The 12,750-nt window shown below is 45.6% G+C and overlaps 1 protein-coding gene across 5 annotated transcripts in view; it reads right to left on the bottom strand.

The window, feature by feature from the left end:
* Window positions 1–12,750, bottom strand: part of LOC120402392 (transient receptor potential cation channel subfamily V member 6-like) — a 76,504-nt gene that overhangs the window by 32,471 nt on the left and 31,283 nt on the right. For all 5 annotated transcript variants that reach the window (XM_039533021.1, XM_039533034.1, XM_039533039.1 and 2 more), the window contains 2 exons: window positions 929–1,026; window positions 552–674 (listed from right to left, as the gene is read on the bottom strand). In XM_039533021.1, coding sequence (XP_039388955.1) covers window positions 552–674; window positions 929–1,026 — 221 coding nt within the window. The remainder of the gene's footprint in view (window positions 1–551; window positions 675–928; window positions 1,027–12,750) is intronic.

Genomic DNA, 12,750 nt, shown 5'->3' with positions numbered 1-12,750 from the left:
AGGTATTTGGGCCAGTACTGTCTAAGAGAGGAGACCAACCTCTAGTGAATCAATCACACAAGTCCCTGGATCATATCTCCCTTTAGCACCACACTGGGACACTAGGTTCAGTAATAACTTAGATGGAAAAGCATCGCCTACTGAATCAATACTACTTCCTCCAGCACTTAGATCTTTCTTTGGAGGTTTTCCACCCAAAACTTGACCCTGATTAGCTAGGAGTCCAGATATGATGATTGGATCTCAGCTTTTGGGGTGATAGTTGGGAATAGGATATCCTCCAAGGATAAAATGATCCTCTAAATGCACCCTCTTTTAAAGGACGATGGCATAGGTTTCATTTCCTGGAGATCTGTTGGGAACACAGCAGCACCTATGGGTTGTTGAAAATGCAGTTAAGTGACAGTAAAATATGACTCCCTGAAACAGACCATTTTATAAAGGGCACCTAGGAATCTGGACACAAAGCTAACAGAATCTCAGCTACTCTGCCATATCTCCCAGCCATTCTGGCAGCCTCAGCCCAAGTCTATTAATCTTGGCATTCTTACCTGCATAGAATTCTGATGTCATTGCTTCATTGACAAGTTCTGGAGCTGCATCCATCAGAATCTGTGCGGCCTCCACACTATCATACAAGGCAGCCACATGAAGAGCTGTCTCCCCCAGGGCACCTGGAGAGAGAGAGAGAGAGAGTCATATATATGTGCCATAAGTTCCTTTGCCAGCCTGGTGAGGTGAATCTTACCAAGAGTAACACACTCAATCCAGAGGACTCTCTACCCTCACGCAGAGTGTGTTCACCTCAACCTGCCAAGATCATCCTTTTCTACTGCTTGAGAAGTATTTCCATCCTCCAGACTCTCAGTCTCAAGGTGTCCTCTCCTTGCAGCTATCCTAGTCATGGACAGCATATGGAGTAGCCTACCTCTTTGATGAATATCACAACTATGGCAGGTGAGAAGTCTCTGGATGGTTTGGACATCATTTTCCTTGGCAGCCTGGAGCAAGGGAGACTCCCAGATCCTGCAACAAGAAAATTCACCAGATTAGAGCCTTATAATAAATAAGATGCTCAGAGTAAACACTTTCTTCCATGTCAGCAAAGCAGTAAAAAAAAACAGGGATGCAATATTTTATTACCAAGATGATAGACAGTTTAGAAATGTCTAAGAAAGCTAGACAGGCACACGCATGAGTAATCCACTTTCTATAAGGTCAATTTCTGCATAAGCAAAGGAACTGTAGTCCATTTTAAAAAAGTCTTGTAGTCCTGATAAAAATATCATGAAGGAAACAGAATTTTGGCTCCACTGGTAATTTATGATTCCAGGTTATTTCTACAATATTTATAAATCTTGAGTAGAAATTGCTAATAGTAGGAAATTGCAAAGTAACAAGTCAAATTCCCACTAATTTCCCACTGCCAGGCCACAGCATTGTCATATCTGAACATGAGTGAAACATTTCAATACGTTCTTCGTATGATTGTAAAATGCTGTATTTCCATTTCAGATTCACCAGCAGTTTTCATGATTATAGACCAGTATACATTGGATTAGTGATTCTTGTTAAAGCAGAGAGTTAGCTAACATTCTCATCTTTCTCTGGCACACAGAAGTACACAATCAGTGGGCACTGCATAACGCTTTGGGCCTAGTTCTCGTTTCACACACTGGTTTTACGCAGGTGTGCCTGCACTGATTTCAATGTGGCTACTCTGGATTTACACACTTATAAATGAAAGCTGAAGAAGGCTCTTTGAATCTGGGTGAAAGTAGAATTCAAGCTGGAGTAGTGAAAGAACTATAGCGGACAGTTCAGGTGCTCTAGGCAAACAGAAAAGCAAGTGGAATCTCTGTCATTTTAAGCAGGAATGCTAAAGCAGTTATATAATACTGAGCAGATACCCCCTCAACATCACTGACAAGGACTTTGGAACAATCAAAGAAGAAATACACAAGGGATCTACCCAGTTTTCACACTGAGCCCACTGAATGTCAGAACAAGACTTTGGAAGTTTCTTCAGTGCGGTGTGAATGCTCATACAGTGCAGGCATGATTGATAAAGCTCATAGTTTTTTCCCCTCACTAGACTGTCTCAGTGTTTTGATGAAAAGGAGCTCCAGCTAACGGGAGAGAGGCTCAACAGCAGAGGATGCAACACTGCATAGGAGGGTACTGTGGGCATGAGCTATATTGTGTTAGTGGCTACGGTGAGAAAATTGTGAATAAGATAAAACAAAATAGACAAGCCCCTAGAAAACAGATTATACTGAACAAACCTGCACTGGGCAGAGTGGAGTGGCCTAGCCCAATAGATTTTTTCCATATTGAATTTCTATTACTCAGTGGAACAGCACCTTCTAACTCCACATATCTGCTTCCTGGAGGACTTGTTCTCTCAGTGCAGGATACAAGTAACTCCCGCTGACAGCAAACAAAGACCGAATACTAATATTTTGTATTTATATAGTGCCTTACGTCCAACGGCGCTAAAGAGCTTTATGAACATTAATGAATCAAGCCTCAGAACACCTGTGGGAGAAAGGGAAATATCATTTCCCCCATTTCATAGATTAGGCAACCAAAGCACAGACTATGGAGGCAATTGATTTAAGGTCACAGAGCAAGTCAGTGGAAGATCCAAGAATAGAACCCAGGAAATTTTGACCACCAAACCCCTGCTCTAACCACTAGACTACACATCCTGAGCACGTTCCATTCTAAAGAAGGACCCAATTAAGTGCCCAGATCCTACATGTGTTGCTAACAGATCAGGTACCAGCTCATGCCAAAGCCCCAGGCCAATTTACTTGTGTGTTAGTAGATTAAAGTGATTGTTAAATGTATAAGAGTATATTTGGTGTTGAAACTTCATGAAAACTAATGGGATGGTACATGCATTGTTTTCACTTACCTGTATCCCGCTATAATGTAATAGCAAACATTTACATTGTGTATACTCCTGTAACTAACCCATCAAATGAGAAAGTTTTTCATTTGCATTCCACAAGGCTTCTAACAGAAAAGTGATTAAAGCAAATGATCAGAGGTCAAAGACTCTAAATGCATTCCTCACTCTCCATCATCAAAGGAAGAGCCCACATGGGTAGTGAACCTAGCAGCTTGTTTTCTGTGAGAAGAAGCTATAAGTATGGATTTAAAGAAAGATCCTTCATCTCTGCACTGTTTGGATTCTAACAGGCCAGAATAACAATGAGAAGATGGAGATCCCCAGAGTTATTCTAGATAGCCCTGAGAGACTTTTGGGAAACTGGCAGATGACTACATCTCTGCTACCATTTGGAATTACAGACCGTGACTCACCTGTGCATATTTTTTACCTGCTTTAACCTCTCAATAACTCTCGTTTCCTTTTTTTAGCTAATAAACCTTTAGTTAGTTTAGTATAAAATTGGCTGCCAATGTTGTCTTTGGTGTAAGATCCTGGGTAAGTGATTGGTTTCTTGGGACTAGGAGCTACCTGAATGTGATGTGATTTCTGGTGTAAGTGACCATTTTTCATAGTCCAGCTTGCCTGGGTGGCAAGATAGACTGGAGAGTATAAGGGGACTATCTGTGACTCCATGGTAAGACTGGGATAGTGGTCCAGGATTTCACATTTGTTACTGGCTTGGTGAGATCTAATTATAGCACACACCATCAGTTTAGGGTGTCTGCCTTGTTTTCTGACCATCTGCCCTGAGGTAGGCACTCCTAGTCGTAAGCCAATCAGGGAGCATGACACTGCATTTTCCCCAACCTTTTGTAAGCTGCCACGAGAGCTTCAAATTAATACAATTTTCAAAGAAAAAATAATGTGCCCATTGGCATAAGCTACAAGGTCATGTGGCACATTGTGACACTTTTGAGGTTACCCACGGGTACAAGTGAATTGCTACTGCCTGCTTATGGGTCGAGGGAGCCTTGTTTGTGCCCACCGAGGGAAACTCACCCAAAATGACTGGCTGCTGGCAACACAAGTGCCCTACCCTGGGCTCTGATTGCCCCACCCTTTCCCTCTGCAGGCTAGCAATTTGCACTCCTCAGCCCTTAGGCTTCCTGAGTGAGTCCTCGAGGCAGAGCAGAGAGAACCTGTTGCTAAATTTCTGGAGGTAGTTAGCTCCCAGAGTTCTGCTTTGGCCCCAGGGCATGTATCCTGCTAACCTGTCCATACACCATACTGCATTACACTCAAGTGCCCAGTCTCTTGGCCTCTGGGTACTCGCAGTGCACACAGATTCACTGTCCCCCATGGAAGCAGTGCCCACCAGCTCACTAGTTTGACCTCAGTTACAACACTCTCCTTAGCACACAGCACTTACTGGGGTCTAGAGTAAAATCAAAGAGAAGTTAAAGTTTATTTAACAAAGCTTAAGGTAAAGATTCAAATAGAAGCAAGTATAAGGATTGGAAGTATATAACTACAGATAAAAGAAAAATATAAAGCATAATCTATATTTATTAACAAGTTCCTTTCCTGTCTAACGGGGTATTCCTCACCAATGGTCAGTCCATATAGCACTTCAAGTATCAGGTCTGGAGTGCTGGGATCCACTTCTCATGAGACGCTGACAGAGTATTGCCTCCCTAATGGATACAACCATGGGCCCTTCTTTCTCCTATTAGACAGTTCCAGACCTTTTGTCTCTTTTCATAACCAGGGAGTTTTGTTAACTTCAGTTTGCCCTGATGCTAACCCCTAGTCAAGACCTTTTTCTTGGGCCTTTTGTGCTCTGTAAAGGTCCAAGTCTACACCTTGTCAGCGTGTAAACACTTGGCTGGGCTGGGTCAATAGATTGTCAGCTGTTCCCACTCTTGAGTGAGTTAGCCATGAGAACCACCCTACCCTAGAGGACCAGTTTCACCTCCAGCAGCTTTGGAACACAATGTTCTACATGTTACATAACTCTTACAATGTTTCCATCCATCCATCCCACAATAACTATGATGACCAGTGAGTTCTTAACTTTCAGCAGAGACCACACAAGGCTATAGGCAGCCATGGGAAAAAAAATCTGTGGATGCTGAGCCAGCTCCCCCCAAAGCCTCCCATCTGCCTGCTGCCCCGCTGATTAGTGCTTCCCCCTCCCTCCCAGCATCTCCTGCCTCCTGCGATCAGCTGGAGCGGGGACAGGGCATGCTGGGAGGAGGGGCAGAAATGGGAGGGAAGAGTTGGGACAGAGCGGGGGGGTTGAGCACCCCCAGTCCTGGAGGAAGCCGGCGCCTATGCACACAGCCCCCTTCGGTGAAATATCATGCTGATCACAGACGAAACGTGCCTGTCTGGGCACGTCTAGGCAAATCCTTGGGTATAGACTTGTAACTGTGTACCCCCATCCATTGCCAACGTTGGGCACTTGGGCCACATACATACCATAGCACAGGGACTCCCCCAGCCAGTTTAGTCTGCCAAAGTCAGACAGCAGTTTGCAGTCTGATAATGTGATAGCCCAAGCAAATATACGGATTAGATGCACTCCCATGTTTCCTAAAAAGATTATGTAAACCACCTCTAGCAGCACGTAATGCAGCATGGTGTACTAAGCCATGCCCAGGTCTAGGATAGTGGGTCAAGAGTGAGGTCACTGGCAGAGCTGCAATGCAGAGCAAGACTGAAACAACAGAAGGTGCTGTAATTCAGGACAGAGGTGCTTTGACAGATGTGTGTGGGGTCATGGGATGGGAGGGGCAAGAAAGGGGGCTGCATCCCTCTCTGGACCTTCCTCAGTAGAGCTGTGTGGAGAAACCCAAGCCTGAAGCAGCAAGGGAATGCAGGTCAGAAATGAGGTGCACTGGAAGAAGAGGAAAGCTTGCTCCGCATTTGCCTGCACTATATACCACTCTAGCTAGTGCCATCAGCCACTCAGTTCTGTGAGTAACACAATCTCTTCCATAGTAAAAAAGACAGATAAGATAGTGAGGCTGTAACACCCACCAAGTTGCTCTGCAGATTCTATAAACACCGAGAGCCAAGTCTGTTTTCCTGCACAAACCCTGCTGCTCAGTACAGGTGGAAATGAAGCCTTTGCATGCATATATGTGGATCCCATTCCATCTGTCACCCTTTGTGGGGCAGGGTCCATCATATTAGAAGAAGGGGCAGGGTCCATCATATTTCCTGCCCTTCACTATGAGAAATGGATCCTGTGGGTTACACACAGATGATCCTAACAGACAAGCCCAGCTCAGTGCTCCAGAGAAAGGTGCCAAAAACCCTACTGCAGAATGCCTGCTGATATTCAGCCTGAACATTTCTTCTTTGCTCAGTGCTACCCCATTAGTCCTAGTTATTATCTTAAATAATTCCACAACCTCTTTGGCATTTACATCCTCAGATATTTGCATATTTGGAGTCCTGGAATCCTGCTGAATAAATTCCATGAGGCATCTGCCATTCTCGAAACAAGCTGGTCAAGAATGCTCCTTGGCAGACAAGAACAGCCTGCACCTTTCCCACAGAGGTCTGCATCAACACAAAAAAGAGTCAATAGCTGCAGGAAGCCTCTAAGGAGGTCTGAGATCTGTGAGGTGGCAACTCAGACTGAGTCAGATGGAGTAATGACAGCCTTGAAGGCAGCATTGTTCCTGGGAAGAAGGAGGGAAAGTATGTTCGTGCCATTAGAGTGGGATGCAAAATTTCTCGAGGGAGAGCGAAAATTTCTAAGCCGCGTGTCTTTCCCAACTCTCTCACTGCCTCCTTAAAATTCAATCAGCCAGTCAAGTGTGCAATCTATCTCTGATGATGACCTCACTAGGGATGGAAGCAATGTATTTGTGAAAGAGGGCAAAGCTTATAACAAAGCTCTATGAGCCAATGATCAAGATCAAGAGGAAGCTTTCATTGACCAGACAAACCACAGGAAAAGATACATTCCTTGTTGGCCAGCTATTGACTGAGAGCTAGAGATGAGACATGGCCTTTTGTGTGAGGAAGGAGGATTCCTCCCTTCCTTCCTGGTCTCCTACTCAGTCAGAGCCCAGGACAGAATGATGTATACACCACAAAATAAAGAACTGACTCAAACCATCACCCCTAAACTCATCTATTTTAATGGTACACAAAGCTTAAGTATATTTTTAAAGAACTTTTTAAAATGATTTTAAGAGAATGCAAACATCAGCTTTGGCATTCAGCAGAAGTATAAAATAAAAACCCAGCAAAGCAAGCAGTACTGCATGCATTTAAACTCTAGGCTAAAGATGCCAGGCATAATATCCAGGCAAGGGCTGCAGTGACTGAAGAAGAAACCATTCCCTCCTAAATATACTATCCCGGGATTTAACCTGAGCCATGAGCTGGCTGGGATAATTTGTAGATGATAGTGATGGCTTTTTGGTGGTGTCTGTATGAAACACGCTAATAGTCCTCAGTTCAGCTCCTAGCAGACAAGTAGCAGTTCATGCTACAAAAAACATAATCCCTCCCTAGTGGCACTGTCAACCTCACCAGAGAAGGCCAAGGACTGCAGGGCTCAAGCACGTTGGTGATGGATGAGGCATGCTGGCAATCTGCCCTGCTATGCCTATACTGTACCTGTTCTAGGGACAGAAGATTTCAATCTCCTGGGCTGGCAACTGAGCACATTGTGCCAGTCCTAACTTCACTTCCCTCTGTCTCTCTGAAACATGTCATTAAAGGAGCAGGTTTGGGGTGGGAAAGGAGAGCAGAAAGCAGCAGGAGTGAATCTCAATCTGGTGTCTGCTGTGGTACGTTTCTGGCCAGGGAAATATCTACTCCCGCTTCCCGAGTCACAGCCATGCAACAGATGCACCAGAAAGTCACTGGGAAAGATCAGACTTGGGCATCCCCTTCAAACAGCTTGAGACTGCTGACTGGAATGCAAAGAAGGCCTGGAAGGTTACTGTGCTTCTGATGCAGGGGAATGAAAGAAAGTGGCAATTGCAAAGAGAGAAAGCTGAGAAGAGCCAGCAGCTCGGCAGCTCTGAATGCACTCCCTCAGAGATGCCATCTTAATATATCTAAGCAGATTGTAAAATCTCTGGAAGAACAAAGATACAGCCCCACAGAAATTCAACTTGTGAGCAAGATTCCCCAGCCTGCAAGTTAGGTCATTTGTCTGCAGCTGTCTGTGGAGTCATAGCATGCACTTATGAAATATAGATGCACATTCTTCCCCCTACCCCACCGCTTTGCTGCTAGTGCCCCTTATTTCTGACAAGGTTGCCAGGCGTCTGGTTTTTGACCGCAACACCTGGTCAAAAAGGGACCACTGACTGGACCAGTAGAAGTTGGCTGCCTGCAGTGGGGCAGGCAGGGTGCCTGCCAGGCTCTGAATGGCTCCTGGGAAGCGGCCAGAATCTCCCTCTGGCTCCTAGGCATAGGCCAGTTACCGGGGCTCTGCCTGCTGCCGCTGCCCCAAGCGCTGGCTCCCATTACCTAGGAACTGCAGACAGTGGGAGCTGTGGGAATGGCGCCTGCAGGCAGTGGCAATGTGCAGAGCCACCTGGCCATACCTCCACTTAGGAGCCAGAGGGACATGCCAGCCACTTCTGGAAGTTGCCTGAGGTAAGTGCCACCTGGAGCCTACACCCCAAACCCCCTCCCACACCCCATCCCCTGCCCCAGCTTGGAGCCCCCTTCCCACACTCTGAATCCCTCAGCTCCAACCCCCAGCCTAGAGCCTCCTCCTGCATCCCAAACCCTTCATCTCTGGCCCCACCACAGAGCCCACATCCCCAGTCAGAGCCCTCACCCCCCACACCCTGCACTCCATCCTCCTGCCCCTGCTCTGTGAAAATAAGCAAGTGAGTGAAGGTGGGGAGAGCAAGTGATGGAGGGAGAGGGGAATGGAGTGAGCAGGGGAGAGGCCTCAGAGAAGGGGCAGGGCAGGGGCGAAGCAAGGCAAGGATGTTCAGTTTTGTGTGAATAGAAAGTTGGCAACCCTATTCCTACCCCACAGCACCATGTTATCCCAGCAGTTGGGGAGGAAGAGAGAAGCTCCCCCACCAAATGGCCAGGAAGGAATTAAATGAGAACATGACAGAAGAAAGAAATCTTCCAAGCAACCAAGAACTCTGAGGCCTGAAGTGTCCCACACTCCAAGCAGCCAGGCCACATGGTTGAGCCTGTGAATTTCAGAGGGAACTGACTCCTCCTTTGAAGGAATGAATTCTGAGATATGTGTGTGTGGATGGGAGCACTGGAGGAGGGGGCAAAGGGGTTGTCACAGGAGAAAAATAAATAGCTGCATTTCATGTTGCAAATGGAAAATAGTGGTTGTGAAGTTACAGATTCATATCTTCCAAGGCCAGAAGGGACCATTGTGGTCTAGTTTGAGCTCCTGGATAACACAGGCCATAGAATTTCCCTGAAATAATCCACCACAACCCTTGGTAAATTGTTCCAATGGTTAATTACTCTTACTGTTAAAAATGTACACCTTATTTCCAGTCTGAATTTGTCTAGATTCAACTTCCAGCCAATTGGAAAGATTATTTTCCCTTCCTAGGGACATGCAGTTCCGAGAATGATGCCTCCAGATGACCTACAGATGGCCAAAGTTGTCTAAAGTCATGTCTACTGCCAGCCCCTAAGGCCAGTGCAGGTATGTTCTAAGTCATGGAGCTTCCACCACTTCCCTTGGGGAGACTATCCTATAGACTCAAAGACCACTCATTGTTAAGAAATATTTCCTGGTATCCAGACTTAATATTCTCTCTTTTCTTATTTTCCTGTTCTCTATTTATATCCCCACAGGCCTCCCTAAAGAATTCCTTTTGTTTCTTGGCTTATATACCTGTTAAATACCTGTACATAATTCTCATCCGCCCTCATAGCCATTATGTTTCCTGTAACAATATATGTATGTTACAATAACTATAACAATGTATGTATCTAAATCAGCCTTCTAGCAGAATATCTGGAATTATCCAACTTCTTCTAAACAAGTGCCGAGAAATTCTGGACCTTCTCCAGAACAGACTTTCTTGACCCCACTAGTTGAGACACCTGCACTCTTGGCTCTAAGGGCTTCTCAGACATACACTGAGGTCTAGGGCTTTGGACTTTGAGGTTCTCACAGGAACTAAGGACCATTGTAAACCTCACTATCTTACATTGTAAGTGCAAGAAAAGTTTCTTAGACCTGCCTTCTCTACTATAAACAATATCAACATGTGTATATACACACACACACACACAAAACTGAATTCCAAAATGAGACACTCCTCTGCATACACTTCCCTCTGGCGGAGTGGATGAGAGAACAAATACATGACAATATTAGTCATATTTCTTAATGTACTACTGGACGGTGCTCAGATACTATGATGATGAGCGCTGTATAAGGAGCAATGTAAAATAAAACAGTGACAGCTGAAAAATTGCAGGCATAGAAATCTGATGTTTTGTAGAGAGGGGGTTAATAATGAATCAGAGCCAAAATACACTTGACTGGCTCAATAGGGGACTCATTCATGATAACAGAGGCCTTGACTGGTCATCCAGTTCAAGAAGCAACAAATGTTCAGATTTCTTTCTGAGCACATTGGGAGATCTGCAAAGATCAGCTCCCAGCTAACATGTTTAGCATGGCTCCTAACGAGTGGCTCAGGGGAAGGAGACATCTCCCAGCCAAGTCACACCCACTGCTGCTTCTACTGACTCAGCTCAGAGAGGGGATGTTTCCCAGCTGAGACATGCACCAACATGGTTCCTAATGACTTGGTTCAAAAGGGAGGTTCCTTTTAGTTCCTTGCCTGTAGCAATGAAGCAATACTGACATTGCAGCAATGGCATCATGATGCATGGTGCCAGGTTAAAGGTTGTTTACAAGGTCTGTGCCAACTGACAAAGCAAATGGGATATTCCCCCCAAAGCCACTTTTTGCAAGAAAACCCCAATGATCTCGCCCTCCGATTGGCCTTTTAGTGTCTCTAGTCTCATTCACAAACTGGAAGCACAGAGACAGCTGCAGAAATTAAATGAATGAAAATTCTACTACTACCTAAATTTATCCAAATCTCCACATAAAGGTTTGGGTTCAAGTTTGGAGGTGAAGTTTATCTGAGGGGCAGTGCTGAGTTAATTTGATCTGAGCCAGGAAAAATGTTCAGATTTTTTTTTAACACAGGCAAAATCTGCAAACACTAGTGCTCCAAGATGAGACACACTTAGCATGGCTTGGCACTGGGAGAGATGTTCCTTGAGTGTGGAACTCAGTGCACCTCCATAGAATCATAGAAGATTACGGTTGGGAGAGACCTCAGGAGGTCATCTAGTACAACCCCCTGCTCAAAGAAAGACCAACACGAACTAAATCATCCCAGCCAGGGCTTTATCAAGTTGGGCCTTAAAAACCTCTAAGGATGGAGGTTCCACCACCTCCCTAGGTAACCCATTCCAGTGCTTCACCACCCTCCTAGTGAAAAAGGTTTTCCTCATATCCAATCTAGACCTCCCCTATTGCAACTTGAGGCCATTGGTTCTTGTTCTGTCATCTGCTACCACTGAGAACAGCTAAGCTCCATCCTCTTTAGAATCCCCCCTCAGGTAGTTGAAAGCAGCTATCAAATCCCCCCTCATTCTTCTCTTCTGCAGACTAAATAACCCCAGTTCTCTCAGCCTTTCCTCATAAATCATGTGCCTCAGCCCCCTAATCATTTCCGTTGCCCTCCGCTGGACTGTCTCCAATTTGTCCACATCCCTTCTGTAGTGGGGGGGAGCAAAACTGGACACAATACTCCAGGTGTGGCCTCACCAGTGCCGAATAGAGGGGAATAATCACTTCCCTCAATCTGCTGGCAATGCTCCTACTAATACAGCCCAATATGCTGCTGGCCTTCTTGGCAACAAGGGCACACTGCTGACTCATATCCAGCTTCTCGTCCACTGTAATCCCCAGGTCCTTTTCTGAAGAACTGCTGCCTAGCCAGTGGGTCCCCAGCCTGTAGCGGTGCAGGGGATTCTTCCTTCCTAAGTGCAGGACTCTGCACTTGTCCTTGTTGAATCTCATCAGATTTCTTTTGACCCAATCTTCCAATTTTTCTAGGTCACTCTGGACCCTCTCCCTACTCTCCAGTGTATCTACCTCTCCCCCCAGCTTAGTATCATCTGTGAACTTGCTGAGGGTGCAATCCATCCAATCATCCAGATCATTAATAAAGATGTTGAACAAAACCGGCCCCAGGACCAACCCCTGGGGCACTCTATTTGATACGAGCTGCCAACTAGACATTGAGACGTTGATCACTACCCATTGAGCCCAACAATCTAGCCAGCTTTCTATCCACCTTTTAGTCCATTCATCCAATCCACACGTCTTTAACTTGCTGGCAAGAACACTGTGGGAGGCCGTATCAAAAGCTTTGCTAAAGTCAAGGTATATCATGTCCACTGCTTTACCCATATCCACAGAACCAGTTATCTCATCATAGAAGGCAATCAGGTTGGTCAGGCATGACTTGCCTTTGGTGAATCCATGCTGACTGTTCCTTATCATCTTCCTCTCCTCCAAGTGCTTCAAAATGAATTCCTTGAGGACCTGCTCCATGATTTTGCTGGGGACTGAAGTGAGGCTGACCGGTCTGTAGTTCCCCGGGTTCTCTTTCTTCACTTTTTAAAATATGGGCACTATGCTCCCTCTTGCTGCTTCATTCCGTGATTTCAGTTCAACAGCTTGGGATCAGTAGAGGCACACACATGCAGAAAGGAAGTAAAAAATCCATTCTACTGCAGTGATTGTAACGGCCATAGAGTGGCAGCAGAGGCCTGAATGATGTGAG

Source organism: Mauremys reevesii, linkage group 1 (assembly GCF_016161935.1).
Source record: "Mauremys reevesii isolate NIE-2019 linkage group 1, ASM1616193v1, whole genome shotgun sequence".
NCBI lineage: Eukaryota > Metazoa > Chordata > Testudines > Geoemydidae > Mauremys > Mauremys reevesii.
This window is presented reverse-complemented; position numbering and strand designations above follow the sequence as displayed.